This window comes from Sus scrofa, chromosome 7 (assembly GCF_054392235.1).
Source record: "Sus scrofa isolate SSC_HxYL_T2T_F1_AM1 chromosome 7, Sscrofa_HxYL_maternal_Yorkshire_Landrace_v2.0, whole genome shotgun sequence".
NCBI lineage: Eukaryota > Metazoa > Chordata > Mammalia > Artiodactyla > Suidae > Sus > Sus scrofa.
In genome coordinates, this window is record NC_139389.1 from 66,710,649 (window position 1) to 66,737,595 (window position 26,947).

Here is a 26,947-nt window from a genome sequence, read left to right on the forward strand (position 1 = left end):
CTGTCCTTGCTCAGTGGGTTAAGGATCTGGCATTGCCATGAGCTGTGGTGTAGGTCGCAGATATGGCTCAGATCCTGCATTGCTGTGGCTCTGGCAAAGGCCAGTGGCTACAGCTCCGATTCAACCCCTAGCCTGGGAACCTCCATATGCTGAGGGAGCGAAAAGGATCCAACGTTGTCATGAGCTGTGGTGTAGGTTGCAGACGTGGCTCGGATCCCTAGTTGCTGTGGCTCTGGTGTAGGCAGGCAGCTATAGCTCCGATTAGACCCCTTGCCTGGGAACCTCCATGAGCCACAGGAGCGGCCCCAGAAAAGGCAAAAAGACCAAAAAAAAAAAAAAAAAAAAAAAAAGAAGAAGCAGGTAAGGATTGGGAGTTCCCATTGAGGTATAGTGGAAACAAATCCAACTGGTAACTGTGAGGTTGTGGGTTTGATCCCTGGCCTCGCTCAGTGGGTTAGGGACCTGGTGTTGCCATGAGCTGTGGTGTAGGTTGCAGACCTGGCTTGGATTCTTTTTTGCCTTGTTGCAGCGGCGGTGGCATAGGCAGGCACCTATAGGTTCTATTCAACCCCTAACCTGGGAACCTCCATGTGCCGTGGGTGTAGCCCTAAAACCAAAAAAAAAAAAAAAAAAAAAGCAGGTAAGGATTGGGCTGGGTGGAAGAGTGAAACTCTGAGAAGTCTTCAGGAATTAAGAAGATTGGACTAACATTTTCTGTATCTTCGCATGTTCCTAACCTCAATCTGGGAATAGGCTCACCACCACTTAATGTACTTTTTAAGATGCCTTCCAAAGACCGTTGTGGGTTTATTCTCTTCCTCCATTAAAATCATGAGACAAATACACCATCATTGAGTTTAGTGTTTTGCTTTACAGTTTCCCAGTGGTTTTAAAATATTTTCTTAGTGATGGGCTTCCAGCTCACTGAATTACAATTCAGTGACCATTTATTATGTTCCTATTTACAGGGACTGTGCTGGGGACTGTTGAGGGTAATGAGGAGAACAAAACATGTTTTTTCCCTCTAGGAGAAAATCAAATGGCTGCACAAAGTTGGAGTATGCTAAGAGCCACACACACACAAAATCCATAGAAAGATTTATGGGGCTTCAAGGAGATGAAGGATGGTTGTACACCTGGTAACAATTAGCAGGGAGACCTTCATAGGTGAGGAAACGTTACAGTTAAACATGTAAAGTTATAGAATTTGGATAGACAGATTCAGAGACACAGAAGAAAATTTCAAATTTTGATAGCATTGATGCTCTGGGACGTTCTCAGCCTGTGGGTTTAGTACTTGATGAATCTGGATAAATAAGCACCAGTAAGTATAGTTCTGGGTGCTTCTGTCATGACTCAGCGGTAATGAACCTGACTAGTATCTATGAGGACACAGTTTCAATCCCTGGCCTCACTAAGTGGGTTAAGGATGCAGCATTGCTGTGAGCTGTGGTGTAGGTCTCAGACATGGCTCAGATTTGATGTTGTTGTGGCTGTGGTGTAGGCAGGCAGTTGTAGCTCCAATACAACCCCTTGCCTGGAAACTTCCATATGCTGTGGGTGCAGCCCTAAAAAAAGCAGAAATAAAGAAAGTATAATTCCAATTCCAATATGCGGTTTTCCCCCATACCATCAAGCCTCCCTCAAGAATATACCTCAAGAAAAATACCATCATTTCTCCCTCAAGAGCTGGGTAGTTCTACAGGTCAACTCATTTCTGATACTGTATTCCTGGAGATAGTTTCAGACCCTGCAGATTAAGGGTTCAATCCTATTAGACTGTCCCCTGGCCCCTTCAAACACCAGTGGCAAATCCAGGTTGTCACCTCTGCTTCTGACCATAGAGCAGAAGTTCCAATGCCTCCTCCTTGGGTTCAATTAATTTACTAGAGCAGTTCACAGAACTGAAACATTGTACTTACTAGATTACCTGTTTATTCGAAGAGGGTATAACTCGGGAACAGCCAGGTAGAAGAAATGTATGGAGGGCAAGTTATGGGAAAAGGGGCATGGAGCTTCCATACCCTCCCTGCACCTGCGTGTGTTCATCAACCTGGAAGCTCCAGATCGCATCCTTTCGGCATTTTATGGAGGCTTCATTCATCACAGGCACAACTGATTAAGTCATTGGCCACTGGTGACTGAATTCAGTCTCCAGCGCCAGTACCCTTTGAGGATGTGGGAGGGTGTGATTGGAAATTCTAACTCTTTCTAATCTTGTAGTTGGTTCCTCTGGCCACTAGCCCCTGTCCTTAGATGACTTGAGGGCGTTATCACCAATATAATAACGGATACCTTCTCTGCTCTCCTAGGAAATTGTAAAGTTTTGGAAAGTCTGCCAGGAAACTGGGTCAGAGACCAAATGTGTATTTCTTATTATAACTTCTTTTTGTAAGGCCAGTGTTCAGGGAGGCAGTTATTTCAGTCCCAGATGTGTCTCATACTCTGTCTTTGTTTTTGACCCAGGTTTTCAACTTGCCTCATTCATCTTATTACTTATAAATGTTCTTGTTGGTTTACAGCTTTGAAACTCAGAGGAATGGACTGGTGTTTATCTATGACATGTGTGGTTCTAATTATGCCAACTTTGAGCTGGATCTTGGCAAGAAAGTCCTAAACTTGTTGAAGGTAAGGCTGTGAGAGGGCCCTCTCAACCATCCTTCAATGGTTAGGGTAATTTTTTTTTTATTCTTTGGGAGATTTAGGAATGATGTAAACTTCAGACATAATATTAAGTTTAAAGGTCTCCTGGAAAGATGACCAATAATTGCTTCCTCAGAACAAGAAATAGTCTTAAAAGTAAAATGGGAGAAATTAGAATACATAGGAACATTGAGTCATAAAGGTGGGATGTCTGTTTCTGGGAGTTTTGTAGAATAAGAATTAATGAAGTCTAGGTTTGGCAGTTGAGGGTGAAAGATGTCACCTAGCCAGTGACCTTCAGACTTTTTGTCTCAGTCTAGTCAGAAATATGTTTTACATTGTAATTTAGTACACAGTATATGTATGCTAACTATATACATAGATGTAAAGTTATATACATAGATAGGTTCTTAATCTCTTATCCCAAACTTTTAGATACACAGGTGTTATTTAATGTTTTGAACTTTAAAAGATAATATGGTATGTATGTCACTCTATTATCAAATATTTCTTCAATGAAATGTATTATTCATAATGAGTAAAGAAGAACAAGATTATGAATAGCCTATGGCGTTTCAGATCACATTTTGCTGTCCCATGAATTTTTGCACCAAACTTAGAGTAAAGAAACTGATGGTTTTCAGAGCTGTTTAGAATTCAGGATCTGAGGATATGGGTTTATAGATCTGTGTGCATATTTATAAAATAGAATAAAAAAAGTTTCACAAAAGAAGCTTTACCTTTATGCTGTGCTGTCACTCTGATTATTCTGTTCTAGTCATATTTTTAAAATATTAGGAGTTCCTGTTGTGGCACAGTGGAAACGAATCCGACTAGGAACCATGAGGTTGCCGGCTTGATCCCTGGCCTCGATCAGTGGATTAAGGGTCTGGCATTGCCGTGAGCTGTGGCTTGGATTCTGAATTGCTATGGCTGTGATGTAGGCCAGCAGCTGTAGGTAGCTCTTAAGTCTACCCCTAGCCTGGGAACTTCCATATGCCTTGTGTGTGGCACTAAAAAGCAAAAAAACAAAAAGAAAAAAAAATGTTAGTCATGACCTACTAAATTGATTCTTAGGACCCACTGAGTGACAGCTCGCAGTTGGGAAAACGTTGATCTAGGAGTCTGTGCAGTCTTTGTTCCAGGACCTCACTTGGGAGTACTGTGGAACTAGATTTTTAGAAGTGTTTACTATTACAGCTTTATACTAGCAAGTATATAAAGAGAGTATTGTACTGCATGCTGTTTTCTGGGACTTGGATTTTTTACTCATCATTGTATTACTAAAATTCCTGTTGTGGCATATAGCTGTGATTCATTCCTTTTTACTGATGGTTGAAGGTTTCATACCTTTTATCCTTATCCATCAATGAATATACCAGTTCATTTATCCACTTCTATTGATAACTCTTTGGATTGTTTTCTGATTTTTGCTATTATGAAGAGTACTATAAACATTTTCATTATTGCTTAACTAAGGAGCCTTTTTTAGACTCTTCCCCATAATTGTTCTTCTAATGAAATTTTAATACCACGGATATAATGTATATATGTTGATATTGAGTGTATGAATATATATATTATTATTATTATTTTTGTCTTTTTGCCTTTTCTAGGGCCGCTCCCACAGCATATGGAGGTTCCCAGGCTAGGGGTCGAATCAGAGCTGTAGCCACCGGCCTACGGCAGAGCCACAGCAACACGGGATCTGAGCCGCGTCTGCAACCTACACCACAGCTCACAGCAATGCCAGATCCTTAACCCACTGAGCAAGGCCAGGGATCAAACCTGCAACCTCATGGTTCCTAGTTGGATTCGTTAACCATTGAGCCACGACGGGAACTCCTATATATCATTTTTTGTTTTGTGTTTTTTGCCACTCTTAACAGTATACAGAAGTTCCCAGGCCAGGGATGAAACCCACACCACAGCAGCAACCTGAGCCACTGCAGTGATAATGCTGGGTCCTTAACCTGCTGAGCTACATGGGAACTCCTGAATGTATATATCTTGATGTACTAAATGTATATCTATGCTTTATACACAAAGAGTGTGTATGTTTTGGGTATTTTCCTGTTCCCCACTCTCCTCAGAACCAGTTTTCACCCCCTTGGAGGTGTTATTACCTCCATTGAAAATACATGCTCTGGGAGTTCCCGTCGTGGCGCAGTGGTTAACGAATCCGACTAGGAACTATGAGGTTGCAGGTTTGATCCCTGCCCTTGCTCAGTGGGTTAATGATCTGGCGTTGCCATGAGCTGTGGTATAGGTTGCAGACGCGGCTCAGATCCCGAGTTACTGTGGCTCTGGCATAGGCCAGTGGCTACAGCTCCGATTCGACCCCTAGCCTGGGAACCTCCATATGCTGCGGGAGCGGCCCAAGAAATGACAAAAAGACAAAAAAAAAAAAAAAAAAGAAAGAAAATACATGCTCTGAGCCGCGTTTGCAACCTACCCACCACACAGCTCATGGCAATACTTGATCCTTAACCCACTGAGCAAGGCCGGGGATCAAACCTGCGTCCTCATGGATGCTAGTCAGATTCATTTCCGCTGAGCCACGATGGGAACTCCTTTAATTGTTTTTTGAGTTTTTTTTAATGCCTTTTTTTTTTTTTTTTTTTTTTTTAGGGCCATACCCATGGCATATGGAAGTTCCCAGGCTAGGGGCTGAATTGGATCTACAGCTGGGCCTACGCCACATCGCAGCAGGGGATCCAGGCCACGTCTGTGACCTACACCACAGGCTCAAGGCAATACCGGATCCTTAACCCACTGAACGAGGCCAGGGATCGAACCCCCATCCCCATCCTCATGGATACTAGTTGGGGTTGTAACCTGCTGAACCACAATAGGAACTCCCTGAAATCCTGATATTCTTAACATGGCTTTTTTGTGTAGCAAAATATCACTGTGTTTTTGTCATTTTAATAAATGTGGATCTGCCACCTTTTCTCTTTTTTTTTTTTTGCCTTTTTAGGGCTTCACCCTCAGCATGTGGAGGTTCCCAGGCTAGGGGATGAATCAGAGCTGTAGCCACTGGCCTGTGCCAGAGCCACAGCAGCACAGGATCTGAGCCATGTCTGCGACCTACACCACAGCTCACAGCAACGCCGGATCCTTAACCCACTGAGTGAGACCTGGGATCAAACCCGTGTCCTCATGGATGTTTGTCAGGTTCTTTAACCATTTAGCCACTTCGGGAACTCCCACCTTATCATTTTGGATGGCTACATAGAATCTGTTGTGTGGCTGTGCTGTGTTTAACTAGTCTCCTGTGTTGGACTTTACCTCTTTCCAATTTGCCTTTGTAAGCACCATCACAGGAGTTCCTGTTGTCATCACAGGAGTTCCTGTTGTCGTTTAGTGGGTTAATAACATAGTATCCTTGAGGATGTGGGTTTGATTGCTGGCCCCTCTCAGTAGGTTAAGAATACAGTGTTGTTGCAAGCTGCAGCCTAGGTCATAGATGTGGCTTGAATCCAGCATTGTCGGGGTTATGGAATAGGCCTTTAGCTACAGCTCTTATTCAACCCCTAACCTGGGAACTTCCATATGGCAGGTGTGGCTGTAAAAAGGAAAATAAAAACAAAAATACCACCATAGTGAACATACTTTACATAGATCTTTCATATCTATTTCTACATTTCTGATTATTTCCTTAAGATAAACTCCTGGATATAGAATTCTTTTTTTTTTTTTTTTTTTTTTTTTTTTTTTTTTTTTTGCTTTTCAGGGCCTCACCCATGACATATGGAGGTTCCCAGGCCAGGGATTGAACTGGAGCTACAGCTACTGGCCTACGCTACAACCACAGCAACATCAGATCTGAGCCACATCTGCTACCTGCACCACAGCTCAGGGCAACTCTGGATCTTAACCCACTGAGCAAGGGCAGGGATCGAACGCCCAACCTCATGGTTCCTAGTTGGATTCGTTTCCACTGAGCCATGACGGGAACTCCTGGATACAGAATGCTGAGTCAAATGATTTGCACTTGAAATATGACCTAGGAATTCCCTTTGTGGCTCAGTGGAAAGGAACCTGACTGCAATCCATGAGGACTCAGGTTTGATCCCTGGCCTCATTTGGTGGGTTAAGGATCAACATTGCCATGAGCTGGGGTGTAGGTTGCAGAAGAGGCTCAGATCTAGCGTTGTGGTGTAGGCCAGCAGCTGTAGCTCCGATTCAACCTTTGGCCTGGGAACTTCAATATACCATGCGTGTGGCCCTAAAAAGCAAGAAAAAAAAAGGAGAAAGATGTTTTACCAGTTTACGTCAGTAGCATTTATTCAGCTGGGACTACAGATGATCTGATTGGAGAGATGAGGCATACATATCAGAGAGTAACAGTTTCTATGGAAATATGCCAGAGGAGTGATGTGAGTGGCTGAGAGAAAGCTTCCTGGAAGCTATGGAACTTGAGCTAGATCTTAAACCTTGGGTGAAATTAAATTACAATTTTCCTTTTTTTTTTTTGCGAGTGTTCACTTTTTGTAGATTTTTGGTTTGTATATTTATAAAAATGTTTTAAGTTGCTAGTCCCTTAATTCCAAATACATTTCCAATATCCTTCATTTATACTATTTTCTTATCATGATTTCTGGATTTGATATCATATTTGTGTGTGGATGATTTCCTACCTTTACCATATGTTTGCCTTTACCTTTGAGCTTTCTCATTCATAATTTTCTTGTTTCTGGTTGTAACCTTTTCTTTTCTGTCTGGAAAATTTCTTTTAACACTTGTTGTACACCTCGTTTGGTGGTGCTGAGTTTTCTTAGCTTTTACTTGTGTTTAAAGCTTTTTTTTCCCTTGCTTTTTAGGGCCGCACCCATAGCCTATGGAAGTTCCCAGGCTAGGGGTTGAATTGGAATTATAGGAGTTCCCGTCCTGGTGCAGCAGTTAACGAATCCAACTAGGAACTGTGAGGTTGCGGGTTTGATCCCTGGCCTTACTCAGTGGGTTAAGGATCTGGCGTTGCCGTGAGCTGTGGTGTAGGTTGCAGACTTGGCTCGGATCCCAAGTTGCTGTGGCTGTGGGATAGGCCAGCAGCTACAGCTCTGATTCGACCCCTAGCCTGGGAACCTCCATATGCCGTGGGAGCGGCCCTAGAAAAGGCAAAAAGACAAAAAAAAAAAAAAAAAAAAAAAGGAATTACAGCTGCCAGCCTACACCACAGCTACAGCAATGCAGGAACCTTAATCCACTGAGCAAGTTCAAGGATCACACATGCAACATTATCACTAGTCGGATTCATTTGTGCTGCACCACAATATGAACTCCCTAAAATTTTTTTTTTTTAATTTCATTTTTTTTTTTTTTTAATTTTAAAAGCATTATGGGTGATTGGAGTTCCTGTCATGGCTCAGTGGTTAACGAATCTAAGAACCATGAGGTTGTGGGTTCAATCCCTGGCCTTGCTCAGTGGGTTGAGGATCCGGGGTTGCCATGAGCTGTGGTGTAGGTCGCAGACGTGGCTCGGATCCCGCGTTGCTGTGGCTGCAGCTCCGATTCAACCCCTAGCCTGGAAACCTCCATATGCCGCGAGAGCGGCCCAAGAAATAAAATAAATAAATAAATAAATAAAACACCTAGACCCCTAGCCTGGGAACCTCCATATGCAGCGAGAGCAGCCCTAGAAAAGGTAGAAAGAAAAAAAAAAAAAGAACCATGAGGTTGCGGGTTTGATCCCTGACCTTGCTTGGTGGGTTAAGGATCCAATGTTGCCATGAGCTGTGGTGTAGGTCGCAGATGCGGCTCAGATCCCGTATTGCTGTGGCTTTGATGTAGGCCGGTGGCTTATGCTCCAATTAGACCCCTAGCCTGGAAACCTCCATATGCCGCGGGAGCAGCCCCAGAAAAGGCAAAAAGACTAAAAAAAAAAAAAAAAAAAAAAATTATAGGTGATTTACGATGTTCTGATTTCTCCACAAGGGTGAATGAGAGTCTTGCTGGGTATAATATTCTTGGTTGTAGGTTTTTCCCTTTCATCACTTTAAATATATTGTGCTACTCTCTTCTGGCCTGCTGAGTTTCTGCTGAAAAAAATCAGTGGATGTCTTTATGGGGATTCCTTGTATATTATCAGTTGCTTTTTCTTTGTTCCTTATAACATGTTCTCTTTTTTTTCTGACTTTTAAAGACAAATTTAATAAATTAGTTAATTCGTGGCAGTAAAAACACAAAGTTACAACTGAAAACCAATAGTAATTTAACAGAAGATGCTCTGCATCATACTTTTTTTTTATTGGTATAAATAATTTACTAAAGTAATCTGAAACATATTTCTCTTTTTTGTGTGTGTGTCTTTTTAGAGCTGCACCCATGGCATATGGAGGCGCCCAGGCTAGGGGTCGAACTGGAGCTGTGGCCGCCAGCCTACACCACAGCCACAGCAAAGTGGTATCTGAGCCATGTCTGTAACCTACACTGCAACTCACAGCAACATGGGATCCTTAACCCACTGAGTGAGGACATAAACCTATGTCCTCATGGATACTAGTTGAGTTCGTTAACTACTGAGCCATGATGGGAACTCCAAATATTGCTTTTGCTGGAAAGAAACTACTATGTTGGAGAACTAAGAGAAACCAGAAATAAAGCATTTGAAAAACGTAGTATGTTATATAGTCTGTGGCAGTACAGTAGCCAGAGGGGCTGTTTGATCCATTTGTGTGCATTTTTATAAGCATCAGAAACCAGTGATATAGGACTTGAAAGCAGAGTCATGACAAATTTACTCTGTGAAACATGCTGAATTACAACCTCAGGTGACCTAGGATGAAGGAGTGGTGCAGGCTTGGTGTCTCCTTTGTATGTTTTTTTTGCCAAACGGGAATAATCATTGCAGTAGTTTGAGTTTAAATACGCAGAATTACTAGAACTGGAATTACTAGAACTGGAAAGTGTGTTTTCACAGTTTTATGATAGCCAAGTGATGCTAGGAAAAAGAAAAATAGAAAGTTCCTTCATTTTAATCTTATTGTATGCCCAAACTTCTAACTGAGAAATAGTTCAGCTATAATATATATAATAGCCCATTAAATTACTTTAAACATTCCTTCATCTGCAAAACATTTCTTTTTTCCTTCAAACTAAAAATTTAAAATATCTTAATTTTGATTAGTAATTCTACTGATTATAAGTAGTCTCTGATATTGTATATTGTTCAGTGTAGTTATCCCATCTAGTTTTGGAAATCTCATGAGGGTTGGACTGAAAACAATTCCAAGGCTCTCTGCATTCATCAGATTCTCTTTTTCATGGAGGGTCACTCTCTTCAGATGCACCATGAGGTACCAGAAGATTTTGCAGTGAGCTGGTGCAGTGGTTTCAGTGCTTCATGAAGTGTTTCTTTTCTATTTTTTCTTTTTAGGGACACGCCTTTGGCATTTGGAAATTCCCAGGCTAGGGGTCAAATCAAAGCTACTTAGGGTAGGCATCATATGTGATAAGTGCGATTGGTAAATCCCTGAAGTACAGTTTTAGCACACCAGTGATAATGTTGAATCTTCACACACGTTCACAGAAATACCTGCTTTCTCATCATCTCTGTCAAAAACCATCTTGACATCTTTAATTAGGTCACTAAATCCTGATATACCATGCAGTCCTTCAGAATTAAAATCTCGAGATTCAGTTTCCTTGATGCATATGTCCACCACCATGGCCTGCTTAGCGGTGTAGGCTTTTGCAAATGTCATAAGGTCACAACTGTACACCTTCTTGACATGTTTCAAGTCTGGCTTACAGTCATTTGGGACCATGTTGTAACACTGCTTATAAACATTCAAACCACAATCTGTACATTTCACTCCCTAAGCAATGAGCCCTAACATGAAGCTGGCATAGTATTCATACCAGTGTGGCCCTCTGTATTTATGGACTCTGAAACTGTGAACCTGTCTTGGAATTTGCTCATTTTCTTTCAGAGTTGCTCTTCTAACAAGTGCTGTCAACCTTTTCTCTGATACGCCATCCTGGCCTATAGAGTCTTTCTCATCATGTGTCTCTTTCAGGACTGGCGTATGTTTTTGCTGTGCTGGCCCTCTGTTTAAGGTTGTGTGTCCTGTGTGCTCAGAAATTGGGTTTCTCATGATTTTGGCAATGTATCCTGCTGACTTAGTTTCAATATCAATATAGAGAACAATCAATCCATCAGTCATCAGATCATGGATGGACTCAAAGCTCTTCTCCCCAGTGAAGTGCTTTCCATCATAGTAGAGCCTGAAGTATCTGGTTTGACTTCCAAATCTGAAAGCTAAAGTATAGGTTCCTGGCTGACACTGGCTTTCCCAATGAAAAGAGCTGGTCTGCTGCTTTTCAGCAGATCATACCATGAAATTCGCTTTCATAATTCTTTGGTCTGTTTTCTATCTCATTAGTATAGGTAATTCTTTGACGGTGAAGGGCTTCCTATTACAATTGACATAAGTAAGATTTCCAAATGGGAAGTCTATATTCATCTGTATCAAACAGCATTAGGACCATTATAAAGACACTTACCAGCTGCTTACCACTTCCTGTCAGTCCAGCCTCATATTTTCTCTTTGTCTTTAATTTTTGTCAGTTTGATTAAAGGTGTTTTGGTGTGTTCCTTCTTTGTTGTTGTTTTTGTTTTTTTGTTTTTTTTGGTTTTTTTTTTGGGTGTGTTCCTTCTTGTGTTTATCCTGTTAGGGCTCTGCACTGGGCTTGAGTGAGTGTTTCCTTTCCCACATTCAGGAAGTTTTTGGCTATTATCTCTTCAAATATATCCTCAGGCTTATTCTCTCTTCTCTTTCTGGGACCCCTATAGTGTGAATGCTAGTATGTTTAATGTTGTCCCAGAGGTCTCTTCGACTGTCCTCATTTCTTTTTTTGTTCTTTTTTCTTTATCCTATTCTGTGGCAGTGATTTCCACCAGTCTGTCTTTAAGCTCACTTTTTTGCTCTTCTACTTCATTTATTCTGCTATTGATTCCTTCCAGTGTATTTTTCATTTCAACTATTGTATTGTTCAGCTCACTTTGTTTGTTCTTTAAATCTTATAGCTCTTTGTAAAACATTTCTTGTATCTTCTTGGTCTGTGCCTCCATTCTTTTTCCAAGATCTTGGATCATCTTTACTGTCATTATTCTGAATTCATTGTCAAATAGATTCCCTATCTCTGTTTCACTTAGGTGTTCTTTTTGGGGTTTTGTTCCTTCACCTGGAACATATTTCTCTACCATCTCATATCATCTAACTTTTTGTGTCTGTTATCTTTGTTCTGTGGGCTGCAGGATTGTAGTTCTTCTTCTGGTATCTGCCCTCTGGTGAGGTTGGTCCAGGGGCTTCTTCAGGCTTCCTGGTGGGAGGGACTGGTGCCTGCCCACTAGTGGGTAGAGCTGGATCTTGTCCCTCTCGTGGGTAGGGTCATGTCAAGGGGTGTGTTTAGGGGCAGCTCTGGGCTTAGAACAACTTTAGGCAGCTTGTCTGCTGATGGGGGACTGTGTTTCCACCCCGTTGGTGATTGGGCCTGAGGCATCCCAGCCCTGGAGCCTGCAGGCTGTTGGGTGGGGCCAGGTCTTTGTTCCAAAATGATGACCTCCGGGTGAGCTCATGCTGATGAATATTCACTGGGGCCTCTGTTACCCAGTGTTCTTGCCCCCACAGCAAACCACAGCTAACCCAAACTTCCCCTGGAGGCCCTCTAAGACCCACAGGTAGGTTTGGCCCAGGCTCCTAGGGAGTCACTTCTTTGCCTTGAGTCCCATGTGAAACCTTGTTTAGGCCCTCCAAGAGTGAGGTCTCTGTTTCCCTCAGTCCTGTGGAGTTCCTGTATTCAGGCCCTGTTGACCTTCAGACCCAAGTGCTTTGGGGGTTCCTCCTCCCAATGCTGGGCTCCTAGGCTGGGGTCCCTAACATGGGGCTCAGAACTCATTTCTGTGGGAGAACCTCTGCCATATAATTATTTTCCAGTTTGTAGGTCTCCCACCCAGTGGGTATGGGATTTGGTTATATTGCAAAGGTGCCTCTCCATTGTGGCTTTTTCTTTATCTTTGGGTGTAGAATATCTTTTTTATTGATGTTAGTTGTGATTTTGGTGTTTATGTAGAGGGGTCAAGCTCAAGTCCTTCTGCTTAGCCATTTTGTCTCTTTAGCTCCATCATATGGATTCTTAACTGTTTAGTTATTGTTTTAGATGAACCATTTAAACCAAAGAGTGTGGAACATATCTTTACTAGACAATGTGGAATTTACTCCCCTGAAGGGTAAATCTTTATTTTTCTGATTATGGAGTACATGGCCAAAATATATTGGTTAAGAAAATTTATTAGGAGTGCCTCTTGTGGCTCAGCAGGTTAAGAACTCACTGTAGTCTTTGTAAGGATTTAGGTTTGATCCCTGGCCTTGTTCAGTGGTTTAAGGATCTGGCATTGCTGTGGCTGTAGTGTAGACCTACAGCTGCAACTCTGATTCTACCCCTAACTTGGGAACTTCCATATGCCTCACCTATGGCTGTAAAAAGAAAAAAGAAAAAAAAAGAAAATTCATTAATGTAGACATTTATAAAGTAATATTTTCTAACACTTACTGAATGCTTTGCATACTGTTCCAACTTCTTTTCATGCTTTAAAACTCAAGTATGTTGACATCACTTCTATGGGATGTGATGGCTATTACTATCCCCATTTTATAGATCTAGAAACTTAGACCTAGAGAATTTAAGAATTTGGTGAAGGTAGTACAACTATTAAGTGACAGAGCTAAGATAATGTTTATAATTCTACCCCTTAGAGATATCAATATAAAGAACTTGGGGTGTATATGTCCAGGCTTTTAAAATGTATGTGTAGGGGAGTTCCCTGGTGGCTCAGTGGATTAAGGATCCAGTGTTGTAACTGCTATGGCATGGTTTTGATCCCTGGCTCAGGAATTTCCACATGCTGTGGGTACAGCCAAAATAAGAAAAAACGCATTGATTTTCTTTTTTAAAAATATGTATGTATAAATGTATTGTGTACCTACACAGAATGAGGATATTTTTTTTTTCTTTACAAATATGGAGTGGTGCTTCATCCAATAGTTGTAACTTGCCATTTTTTACAGATAATGTATCTTTATCATCTTTCTGTGTCAATGCACAATAGCTCTTAGCTCATTTTTCCTTTTTTCTCTTTTTTGGCTGCGGTATATGGAGTTCCTGGGCCAGGGATCAGATCCTAGCTGCAGTTGCAAACTAAGCTGCAGCTGTGGCAGTGCTAGATTCTTAATCCATTGTGCCGGGCCAGGGATCAAACCATCATCTCAGTACTCCCAAGATACCATAGATCCTGTTGCACCTCAGCAGGAATTCCTCCGCTTACTTTTTTTTTCTGATGGCTTCAGAGTATTCCTTTTGTAGATAACACCAAGCAGAAAAAGTGAAGTTTATGCCTTTTTGTGTGTGTTATAAAGATTTTAATGAACATCATTTTACATTCATTTTTGTGTATTTGACCAATTATTTCTTAAGGAAAAATTGCTATAAACAGATTGGTAGGGTCAAAATGTACACACATTTTAAGTTTTAATAAATATCACCAAATAGTCCTCTAAAAACTTAGTTCAAATTTTCACTCCCATCAACACCCTCTCTTACCTAACTCTCATCAACATTGATTATTTGAATTTTAATCATATTCATGTTTTTATTTGGAGTTTCCTTATTACTGATGAACCTTAACATATTTTCATGTTTAATATCAGTAAGTGTTTCTTTTTCTTTTCTTTTCTTTCTTTCTTTCTTTTTTTTTTTTTTGACTTTTCTAGGGCTGCACCATGGCATGTGGAGGTCCCCAGGCTAGGGGCCTAATCAGAGCTGTAGCCGATTGCCTACCCCAGAGCCATAGCAATGCGGAATCCAAGTCGCATCTGCGACCTACACCGCAGCTCATGGCAATGCCAGATCCTTAACCCACTGAGCGAGGCCAGGGATCAAATCCAAAACCTCATGGTTCCTAGTCGGATTCGTTTCTACTGCACCACGAAGGGAACTCCTCTTTCTTTTATTAAATGGCTTTACCCTTGCCAAATGAAAGTTCCGGGGCCATGGATTGAATCCAAGCTGCAGTTGCGACCTGCTCCACAGCTGCAGCAATGCCGGATCTTTTTACCCATTGTGACAGGCCAGGGATTGAACTTGAATCCTCACACGTACTAGCTGGGGTCTTAATTCACTAAGCCACAACAGGAACAAATTTTAAAAGCAATTAAAATGTAATTCAAGGAAAAGTCTCTGACCCCTCCCTCAAACACTCCAGTGCCATTCCTCAGAGTTAACCACTTTTTCAAAATTGTAAATCTGATGAAAAAATATTTTTAAAAATTATCACCTCGGAAGTTCCCCTTGTGGTTCAGCAGTAACGAATCCGACTAGTATCCATGAGGATGTGGGTTCGATCCCTGGCCTTGCTCATTGGGTTAAGGATCTGACATTGCTGTGAGCTGTGGTGTAGGTCACACACGCAGCTAAGATCTGGCATTGCTGTGGCTGTGTGGGGTAGGCAGGTAGTTGCATCTCCAATTCAACCCCGAGCCTGGGAACTTCCATATGTCACAGTTGCTGCCCTAAAAAGACCAAAAAAAAAAAAAAAAAGTTCTCATCTTTTGCTTAGATGGACTTAGGAGTCATTCAGTCGAGTTCTAACAAAGCATTTATTTGGATATAATGAATTGATAATTTATGGAGAATAAACATCTTACAGCATTATCTTCTCCTATCCAGGAATGCTGTGTTTTGTTTTGTGGATTATTTTAAAGGTTTTATTATGTCTTTCAAATTATTTGTCTTTTGTATTTCTTTTTTTTTTTCAATCTATTGAGTAGATTTTCCTGTGTTATGCAGTAGGTTCTCGTTAATCACCTATCTTATACAATAGTGTATATATGCTATTCCCACCCTCCCAATTCTTCCCTTCCCCCAACAGTTTCACTTATGGTGATCATATGATTGGTTTTGAAATTTGTGACTTTCTTTCTGTTTTTTGGGTTTTTGGGTTTTTTTTTTTTTTTGGTGGGGGGCACACTTGCACCATATGGAAGTTCTCAGGCTAGGGGTCGAATCAGAGCTACAACTGCCAACCTCCATCACAGCCACAGCAACTCGGGTTCTGAGCTGTGTCTGTGACCTACACCACTGCTTACAGGCAATGCCGGATCCTTAACCCACTGAGCAAGGCCAGGGATCAAACTGGCATCCTCATGGATACTAGTCAGATTCATTTCTGCTGTGCCACAGCCGGAACTCCCTCTTTCTGTTTTTAAAGTAAGTTTTATATCATTTTCTATTAGATTCCACATATAAGTGATATCATTGTTCCTTAAAGTTTTAATAGACAGAGCTTAAGAATGCACACAGATATGCTTACAAGAAAAATCATAGTAGTTTTGATCCTTAAAGATTATTTTGACAAGAACATAACGTCATTACTTTCTCTTTTAATTTTGGTTATTTATTTCATAAGTCAGAGCTTATTTGAAGGAGTTCCCTGGTGGCTCAGTGGGTTAAGGATCCAGCCTTGCACTTCTGTGGCCCTGGTTACTGCTATGGTGCAGACTTGATCCCTGGCTTGGGTATTTCCACATGCTGCTGGCTCAGGAAAAAAAAAAAAGTTTTTGTTTGAAAGTGCAGCACTGTGCTGACAGTAAAAATCATAGAGATTTAACATGATCAGGGAATTATAATCACAGAAAAAGGGTAAGGAAATACTCATTTCTTATCAAAATTTCCTTCAAGATCTTCTTTCAGATCTTCAGGAAGACTTGATAATCTTTAGGGTATCTCTTACTAGTTAGCTAAAATTACTGAACTCTTTCTCAGTCATTAAATGGGTCCAGATCAAATAATTCAAAGCCCACGCTTTTAAACATGGGAATTCCAGCACACTCATTTATAATTCTGAGGTATCCCCCATCTGTTCCTCCATAACATCATTACTTTTAAAGGTAAATCAGCTTTTTTTTTTTTTTTTTTAACTTTTAGGGCCGCTCCTGCGGTATATAGAGGTTCCCGGGCTAGGGGTGGAATCAGAACTACAGCTGCAAGCCTATACCACAGGCACAGCAATGCCAGATCTGTAACCCACTGAGCAAGGCCAGGATCAAACCTGCAACCTCATGGATCCTAGTCGGATTCGTTTCTGCTGTGCCACGACGGGAAGTCCAAAGGTGAATCAGCTTTTAATTTCTCTCAGAAAACTTTTTCTCTGGCTACTGAAGTGAAACTTGAATTAGGCTGTAGACTCCCTCTTCTGGTTAAGAATGGGAAGAAGAGCAGAAAACCTAAACTTTGGACTTGGAACAGTCACAGGTCCCACTAAGCACTGTTGCAGGGCCCTGGTTGGTATCTTTAAATCCTTGTATGTATTCTCCGCAGGGAGCTTTTCCAGCTCGTTTGAAGAAAGTGCTGATTGTGGGGGCACCCATTTGGTTCCGAGTGCCCTACTCCATCATCAGCCTCCTTCTGAAGGACAAAGTCCGGGAGAGGGTAAGGCAAGCTGACTTTTATTTTATTTGGAGGTGGGATAGATACATTACCATCTATAGTGCTGATACTTGCCAATTAATATTCCGCCTTCAAAAAACCTTCCTGGCTTGTTTCCTAGAATGCTTTTTGCTTCTGTTAGTCCATTCACTTATATTCTCTGTTTTATTCTTTACTCAGTTCAGTACAGGTTGCAAGTTCCTTGAAGTTAGGACCTAAACTTAATTTGGGTACTTCCCCTCTATAGCACCTTGCATGCAGATAGTACTGATGGAACCTGTCTCCAGGGTAACTTAGAGATAGCAACTTCTTTCAAAATTTAGTCTCGGGCTCTACAGGTGTTTAATATTTAACAATTTCTAATACAATTGCATTAGTCGAACTGGTGTTTGAATTTGTTCAGCTGGAAATATCATTCCAGGGTAGTGGAGGAGAGTCTCAGACTATATCTATTCCTGGCATTTTCTCTTAAAACAACTTGTAGCTTCTTAAAACTTCAAAAGTGTTCTCTAAAGTTATCTTAATGCCATTATCATTCCTTGAGTATTCCAGGACTGAAAGATTGTGGTTTCAATCACTTATTCACTCATTTCTTACCCTTAAAGGGCATATGAAACATTGATATAATGAAATAAGGTAATAACACTGTTGGGTTTTTTAGTGTGAGATTAGGTGATTATATGAGTAATAACCTATCTTTCATATCTTTGTAGCTGAGACCACCTAGGTTGGAGAGGGGAAACTAAAGCCATTTGGTTTTGTGGAAGCTTCTTAGGGACCTATTGACCCCAAGTAGAAGAGGTCTTTCCTAAGACAACTCTTTGAGAGGACTGCTTAGACAGGTTCTTACATTTGAATTATATACAAGTATTGGAGTTCCTGTTGTGGTGCTGTGGAAACAAATCCGACTAGGAACCATGAGGTTGAGAGTTCAATCCCTGGCCTCACTCAGTGGGTTAAGGATCCGGCGTTGCCGTGAGCTGTGGTGTATGTCACAGACACAGCTCAGCTCTGGTGTTGCTGTGGCTGTGGTGTAGGCCCGCAGCTGTAGCTTCAATTAGACCCCTAGCCTGGGAACTTCCATATACCATGGGTGTGGCCCTAAAAAGACAAAAAAAAAAAAAAAAAAAAAAAAAAAAAAGGAAGGTAAAAAGAAAAATGAATTATATACAAGTATCCATGCATGTGTAAACTCAAACTACATTGAGCACTTTTACAGTCCAGGCTCTGGGCTCTGGAAATTAATAGTTGAGTGAAATGGTCCTTACTCTTGAGGAACTCATGGTCCTGAAAGGGAACACAGACATATGCAGAGTACTGTGGTTCTGCAGGAACATAGAGAAGAATGTTGCCTTGGACAGTTAGTGGGGGCTTCAGAGAAGGGGTAAACTATAAACTGAGCTTGGAAGAGACCAAAGAGGTAAAGTGGACATTTGAGGAAGAGGCAACAGCAAGCGAGGGAAACATTCCTATTCCACATGAGAACCAACTAGGCTTGTTTTGTCCAATATGACTGTGTCTAAGCAGAGGGTGAAATTAGGTATTACAGTTACTTCTTCAGCATTTTTCCTGGGTTACACTGCCTCTTGGTGGCTGGCCTTGTCTTGCTTTCATAGAAACCTATCTCTGAGGGGAGTTCCCATTGTGGCGCAGTGGTTAACGAATCTGACTAGGAACCATGAGGTTGCGGGTTCGGTCCCTGCCCTTGCTCAGTGGGTTGTTAACGATCCAGCGTTGCCGTGAGCTGTGGTGTAGGTTGCAGACACGGCTCGGATCCCGGGTTGCTGTGGCTCTGGTGTAGGCTGGTGGTTACAGCTCCGATTCGACCCCTAGCCTGGGAACCTCCATATGCCACGGGAGTGGCCCAAGAAATAGCAAAAAGACAAAAAAAATAAATTAAAAAAAAAAAAAAAAAAGAAACCCATCTCTGAGAACATCCATACCTAGCTGTGAGTAAAGCACAAACTAACAGTCTTAGAATTGGTTGCCTTAGTATGGAGTTGACAAAAATAACCACTTCCTTTGCATCATTAGTTGTCAAAAAGGCAAGTAATGGAGTTCCCGCTGTGGCACAGCCCGTTAAGAATTGGCATCGTCTCTGTGGTGGTGCGGGTTCAATCCTGGCCTGGCGTAGTGGGTTTAAGGATCTGGTATTGCTTGCTCCTGCAGCTTGGATTTGATCCCTGGCTGTGGAACTTCCACATTTTGCAAGTACAGCCAAAAAAGGAAAGAAAACAAAGAGGTGGTTACCTGTGTGAGAGTACTGGAAAGTCTTATAAACAGTATAAAGGCTTTGTTCACTATACCTACCTACCTTTATATAAGGTATATAACAGGGACCCTAATTCCAGGAATGAATTTACTAATGCATTCTGGGAAGTCAAACCTTTTCTGAGAAATTCATAGGACTTCAGTCCCAAACAGATGAAATGCAGCAGTCTGCTTCTTTTACAAATATACCAGGTGTTGCAAGCAAATCTTATTTCATTCTCCAAAGCACTTTTGTTCTTCATCTTGACTATCTGTATGTTCCCCTCCCTCCCCACATACTCACATGGTTTTTCCTGGCCTTCCAGATTCAGATTTTAAAGACGTCTGAGGTCACCCAGCACCTTCCCAGGGAGTGCCTTCCAGAAAACCTGGGTGGATATGTCAAAATCGACCTTGCCACTTGGAATTTCCAGTTTCTATCCCAGATGAATGGCCACCCAGATCCCTTTGATGAGATCATCCTATTCTCCCTCCCGCCAGCCTTAGACTGGGACTCAGTGCATGTTCCAGATCCCCATGCCATGACCATCCAGGAGTTGATGGACTATGTTAGTACCAGGCAGAAGCGGGGTATATATGAAGAGTATGAAGACATCCGTCGTGAGAACCCTGTTGGCACTTTCCACTGTTCCATGTAAGTAGAGAAGATTTAGGCCAGTGATCACTTGCCAGGGTGCTTCTGGCATGCATTGGCACAATTCCTTCCACACCTCACCTCCTTAAAAGAGACTCTTCCGTAAAGTGATGTTAAGGAGCATCCCTCTCACTTAGATGATGGTTTCTCTCATCTAGAAAGAGGCACCTCTTTGTGCTTGTTGCCAAGAGCCTGTGCTCTGAAATTTCTGGAAGTCTTTGGTACCAGCAGTAACTCTGTACCAATGGAAACATTTTTGATATTTTCCTGACCTAGGATCAAAAAGGTAGATTATCTATTCTTGTCCTTGTGTGATCTCTGGTCCTTTCACTTGGGCAGTTTCTCCCTAGAGCATTTTTAGTATTACATCACTTTGTAAGGAGGGGTGCTGATACATTTAAAATAATCCACTCTCAGTAAGAGAGAAGAGTTGTCTTTAGGAATTTGTATTGTGGGATTTTCCTTCTACCTAAATTCTGTAACTGATTTATAACTACTTGACAATTATTATTGGCAGTAGAGCATTGATCATTTTTAACTGCTACTCTCCTTTATCTTAGCATGTTTTCATTGGCTGCAGCAGAATTTTTTTTTTTTCTTTAAAGTTTTAAGATCTGTTTGTTGAAAATTAAGGAATCTCTCCCCAATTGGTCCTAGGCTCAAGTTTCAGCTTAGCCAGAGCTCCCCCGATGACTTACCCAGGGTATTTCCCTTCTTTGTACCTCCGTTTACCTGTTGTATTTGATATTAGACTCACTGATATCCACTTACTCTTTTGTAGCTTTAATGTTTTAGGAGTAATGATTCTGTGGTACCTTTTTCCCCTTAAAATTCTTTTTTTTTTTTTTTTTTGGCTTTTTTTTTTAGGGCCTCACCCTTGGCATATGGAGGTTCCCAGGATAGAGGTCTAATCAGAGCTACAGCTGCCGGCCTTTGCCACAGCCACAGAAACACAAGATCCGAGCCATGTCTGTGCCCTACACCGCAACTCACGGCAACGCCAGATCCTTAACGCACTGAGCGAGGCCAGGGATTGAACCTGCTTCCTCATGGTTGCTAGTCGGGTTCATGAACCACTGAGCCACAACAGGAACTCCTCCCCTTAAAATTCATATCCAGTTTAGTCAGTGTGCTGTAAAGAAGATATGCAGGGAGTGAGTAAAGAGGAAAAATAATGAGATAGGAAGTAGGTAAAGGAAATAAAAGAAGCAACTGAGGGAAAAAAATCAATAAGCAGAAGAATAATGGAGAGGAAATAGAGAAAAAAGAGAGCAGAGCATATATCATGTGGGGAGAATAGTCTCTTCTCCCACACAACTGTGTCTTCCTTACCAACTCAACACCCCTATATGCATCTAAAGCTTTTTCCTAGCTGTAGCAGAGGATGCACACTTATCCTGGGGATTCCTGACCTGCTCTAGGTGCTCCTGCAGAGGGGTCCTTGAGGTGTCACTTCTACCACAATTCCCCTTACCCCCTGTTACAAAAGTAGGTTTGGAGGAGTTCCCTGGTGGCTCAGTGGGGTAAGGATCCAGGGTTCTCACTGATGTGCCTTTAGTTACTGCTGTGGCATGGATTCCATCCTGGCCTGGGAACTTTTGCATGCTTCAGGTATAGCTGGAAAAAAAAAAGTGGGTTTGAATTGTCCTCTGCATCACTCAAGCCAGCTATCGTGTTATAATCAGAGAATACATCCCAGTCCTATGGGAAGAACTTCCCAGTCTGTCTTATTTATTTACTTAGTCATGCCACAGCATGTAGAAGTTCCCAGGCTAGGGATCCAACCCATGCTTCAGTTGTGACCTGCTACACAGCTGCGGCAATGCTGGATCCTTAACTTGTGCCAAAGGGAACATCTGCCTCTTTATTTCTTTTTTATTTTTTTACAGTTTTATTCAAGTATATGAATGGAAACATTCCACTTCAGGAGTTAGAATCCAGAATCTTCAACAGCTTCAGGCTTCTGTCTTTCACCAAGTTCCAGTAGAAATACATACACAGAACAGAATGTTTCCACTGGAATTCTAGATTTTAGAGTACATGTCAGAGTATTCACCGTTGTCCAGGATGCCCGTGGACTAAGAGACTTTTTCCCCCCCTACACCATTCTTTCAAATTATTTTTTTTATAGCTTAACTTTTTATAATGAGATAATTATAGATTCACATACATTTATAAGAAATAATACAGAGAGATCATTTGTAGCCTTTCCACATTTATCCCATGGTAATATCTTCCAAAAGTTTTGTATAATATCACAGCCAACAACAGTCCACCAACGTTTTCCAGATATCCCTAGTTTTAGTTTGTGTGTGTGTATTTAGTTCTTTGCAATTTTTATCACATGCATAAGTTTGTGTATAAAAAACCACCACCAAGGGAGTTCCTGTCGTGGCTCAGCGAAAATGAATCCAACTAGTATCCATGAGGATGCGGGTTCCATCCTCACTCAGTGGGTTAAGGATCCAGCGTTGCTGTAAGCTGTAGTGTAGGTCACAGACGCAGCTAGGATCCTATGTTGCTATGGCTGTGATGTAGGCCAGCACCTGTAGCTCTGATTTAACCCTTAGCCTGGGAACTTCCATATGCCGCACCTGTGGCCCTAAAAATCGAATCAAGGAACAAACATAAACAAAAAAGCAAAAGAAAACCACCATCAAAATGTAGAATTCCATAACCAAATACCTCCATTCCACCCCTCCTCATCCCTAACCATTGGCAACCACTAATCAGTTCTCCATTACTATAATTTTGCCATTTTAAGAATGTTATTATATACATGCGATCATACTGTATGTAACCTTTGGGGATTGCCTTTTTTTCACACAGTGCAATTCTCTGGAGAGTGCCCCAGGTTGTTATTATTATCAAAGTTTGTTCCTTTTAATTGCTGAGTAATATTCCATAGTATGGGTGTACTATATTTTGTTTACTGTTTACCTGTTAGAGAACATCTGGGTTGTTTCCAGTCTCTGGCTATTATAAATAGAGCTGCTATGAATATTTGTGTCTAGGTTTTGTGTGAAAATAAGTTTCCATTTCTCAGGGATAAATGTCCAAGAGTGGGATTTCTAGGTCATACAGTAACTGTTTAGTTTTATGAAAAACTGCCCAACTGTACCATTCTGCATCCTTCCCAGCAGTGTATGAATGATCCATTTTCATCCTCACCATTTCATCCTGGTGAGGATGTAGTCACTGTTTTCTGTTTTAGCTGTTCTGATGGGTGTGTAATAAGATCCCTAAATTAAAATTAAAAGTATAGTTCTAATTTACATTTTCCTACTAGTTAATGATGTTGAGCATCTTTTCATGTGCTTAGTTACTATCTGTATATACTCTTTGTAAAATGTCTTTGCCCATTTTCTTTTGTTTCTTTTTACCTTTTGGCCACAGCTTCAGCATATGGAATTTCCTGGGCTAGGGACTGGATCCAAGCCACAGCTGCGACCTACACCACAGCTGGGCAACACAGGATCTTTAACCTGCTGCACCCAGGGATTGAACTTGCGCCACTGCAGAGACAGTGCCTGATCCTTATCCTGTTGTGCCATAGTGGAAACTCCTGCCCATTTTCTATTTGGGATTTTTAAACTGTTGAGGTTTAAGAGTTCTTTGTATTCTAGATTTAGTTCTTTGTTGTTATATTGGTTGTTTATTGGATGCATGATTTGCATATATTTTCTTCTGGACTATAGCTTTTCTTTTCATCTCCTTCTGGGTCTCTTGTGAAGTGTAAGTTTATTTTGATGAATTTCCTTTAGTCAGTTTTTCCTTTTCTGAATCATGCTTTTAGTGTCAAGTCAAAGAACACATTGCCTAGCCCCAGAATCCAAAGATTTTTCTTACTTTTCCCCCCAAATGTTTTAGATTTAAGTTCATGATCCATTTTGAATTATTTTTTTTTTTGTCTTTTTTCCATTTCTTGGGCCGCTCCCATGGCATATGGAGTTCCCAGACTAGGGGTCTCATTGGAGCTGTAGCCACCGGCCTACGCCATAGCCACAGCAACGCAGGATCCGAGCCTCGTCTGCAACCTACACCACAGCTCATGGCAATGCCGGATTCGTAACCCACTGAGCAAGGCCAGGGATTGAACCTGCAACCTCATGGTTCCTAGTCGGATTTGCTAACCACTGAGCCATGATGGGAACTCCTTGAATTAATTTTTGTATAGGTGTAAGGTTTAGGTTGATATTCAGTTGTGTTTTTTCCCTATGGATATCCAATTGCTTCATTAGCATTGGTCTAAAAGAATATTCCTCTGAAGTTCTGTTGTGGCTCAGCGGTAATGAATCCAACTAGTATCCATGAGGATGCAGGTTTGATCCCTGGCCTTGCAGTGTAGGCCTGCAGCTGCAGCTTGGCGTGGTGGGTTAAGGATCTGGTGTTGCCATGAGCTGTGGTGTAGGTCGCAGGTACGGCTTGGATCTGGCGTTGCTATGGCTGTGATATAGGCTGGCAGCTGAAGCTCCGATTTGACCCCTAGCCAGGGAACTTCAACGTGCCTCAAGTGCAGCCTGAAAAAAAAAAAAGGAATTGTCCTTGGAACCTTATAAACTATCAGCTGGGCTTATGAGGGTTTTTTTTTTTTTTTTTTTGGTCTTTTTCAGGCTGCATCCCTGGCATATGGAAGCTCCCAAGCTAGGAGTCAGATTTGAGCTGTAGCTGCAGGCCTACACTACAGCCATAACCATAGCCACGAGGGATCCAAGCCGCATCTGTGACCTCTGCCAAAGCTTGGGGCAATGCCAGAGCCTTAACCCACAAGTGAGGCCAAGGATCAAATTCACATCCTTATGGATACTGGTTGGTTTCTTAATCCACTGAGCCGCAGTGAGAACTTCGAGGGAATTTTTTTTAAATATGAAAAAGCACAGAGTATAACATGACAAACAACTGTTTCCTATCATCAGAATTAGTACTACTAGTTTTTTTAATATTCTTGTATTTGCTTCATCTTTTTTATTATATAGAAGAAAGAATTAATTGTGTGGTTGAAATTCCCTCTAATCCTCACCATCAACTCTTACTCCCCAGAAGCAGCCACTAGTATGAATGTGGTATGTTTCCTTCCAGACTGTTTTGTTTATACTGTTACATGTATTCATACCCATAAACAATATAGAGTATTACTTTATATGGGTGGTCTTTATAATTTTTTTTTTTTTTGCTTTTATTTTATTTTATTTTGTCTTTTTAGGGCCGCACCTATGGCATATGAAATTCCCAGGCTAGGGGTTGAATCAGAGCTACAGCTGCCAGCCTACGCCACAATGCCGTATCTGAGCTGCATCTGTGACTACACCACAGTTCACAGCAATGCCGGATCCTTAACCCACTGAGTGAGAACAGGGATCAAACCTGCGTCCTCATGGATACTAGTCACATTCGTTTCCACTGAGCCAGAACTCCATTTTTTGCTTTTATTTTATTTTATTTTATCTTATTTTTTGTATTTTTGTCTTTTTTTTAGGGCCCCACCTGCAGCATATGGAGGTTCCCAGGCTAGGGGATGAATCGGAGCTGTAGCTTCCGGCCTGCACCAGAGCCACACCAATGCCAGATCCGAGCCGTGTCTGTGACCTACACCACAGCTCACAGCAACACCAGATCCTTAACCCACTGAGCAAGTCCAGGGATCAAACCCACGTCCTCATGGTTCCTAATCGGATTCATTTCCACTGTGCCACGATGGGAGCTCCCATTTTTTACTTTTAATCCATATACATGTAAGTGATTTTTTTCAAAACCAAATAGTACCAAAGAAAAAAGCAGTGAATGATAAATAGCAGTCTCCTGCCTTACCCTCATTTCCATTTCCATAATCCCGCATCTTCAATGCTTGTTGCTGTTTCTTTTTCTTTATTTTAGTTTGTTTTATTTCCTTCAGGTCTCCAGGAAACTTAGAGAAAAACCGCTATGGAGATGTACCCTGCCTGGACCAAACTAGAGTGAAGCTGACAAAACGAAGTGGCCACACTCAGGTAGAGTTAAATCTGTCTTTTCAGGAGCATGGGGAGACAGTTAAGCCTCTTCCAAAGTGAGGCTTACCAATACTATAGAAAGATCATGGGTTCTAAGCCAGAGATAGAGGGTTTGAGTTTTAGATTACATACTAGTCTGTTATCGTAGGAAAGTCCCTATATGCCCATCTCACAGTACTAAGTAGAAATTAAATGAAATAGTTTGTGTACATGCTGATAGCACAAGTATATTATAGGTGCTTGATAAATATTAAATGTTCAGTTATTTCTCCTTTTACTCCTCAGCGGTAAAGTCAGTCGTATTATTCTCTGTATTGCTGAGTGTATACGCAGCAGTACAAGGCAACTCTGATTAAAAGTGACCTCTGATTTTACCATCTAGAAGATATGACAGAAATTTTGAACAACTAGTGTATACATAAATATCTAGGGATGAAGATGAATTGGTCAAATGCTTATATTATTTAATGTATTAATTGGATATATCTGACATTAAAAATCATATATACAATATATTAGTAGAGATATTTAATGAAAATGTTATTCAAACACTTCATATGAACTTTTTTTTTTTTCCTTTTGCCACAATTCCAACAAAGGGGGAGGGGAAGTTCCTGGGTCAGGGATTGAACCCACACCTTAGCAGTGACCCAAGCCGCTGCAATGACAATGCTGGTTTCTTAACCCATTACAGCACAAGAGAACTCTGCACACACCTTTAACATCAGTGTATTTGTGCTCATTTGAGCCACTTTCTGAGTCAATCTAACATAAATTTCCAGAATATATCATTTTTATTTACTTTTTTTTTTGTCTTTTAGTGCTGTACCCATGACATATGGAGGTTCCCAGGCTAGGGGTCGAATTGGAGCTGTAGCTGCTGGTCTACACCACAGCCACAGCAATGCCAGATCTGAGATGCGTC

General features: G+C 41.3%; 1 protein-coding gene and 1 pseudogene across 3 annotated transcripts in view; one reads left to right on the forward strand and one right to left on the reverse strand.

Annotated features, from left to right (window-relative positions):
• Positions 1–26,947, forward strand: part of PTPN9 (protein tyrosine phosphatase non-receptor type 9) — an 85,372-nt gene that overhangs the window by 42,775 nt on the left and 15,650 nt on the right. For 2 of the 3 annotated variants that reach the window (XM_003128481.5, XM_021099027.2), the window contains exons 5-8: positions 2,523–2,628; positions 17,023–17,133; positions 19,707–20,035; positions 25,929–26,022. In XM_003128481.5, the coding sequence (XP_003128529.1) occupies positions 2,523–2,628; positions 17,023–17,133; positions 19,707–20,035; positions 25,929–26,022 (640 nt within the window). Of the gene's footprint in view, positions 1–2,522; positions 2,629–17,022; positions 17,134–19,706; positions 20,036–25,928; positions 26,694–26,947 lie in introns of all 3 variants that reach the window. The other variant, XR_014810548.1, reaches the window with a different exon arrangement.
• LOC102161586 (N-chimaerin pseudogene) lies at positions 9,759–11,136 on the reverse strand (annotated as a pseudogene).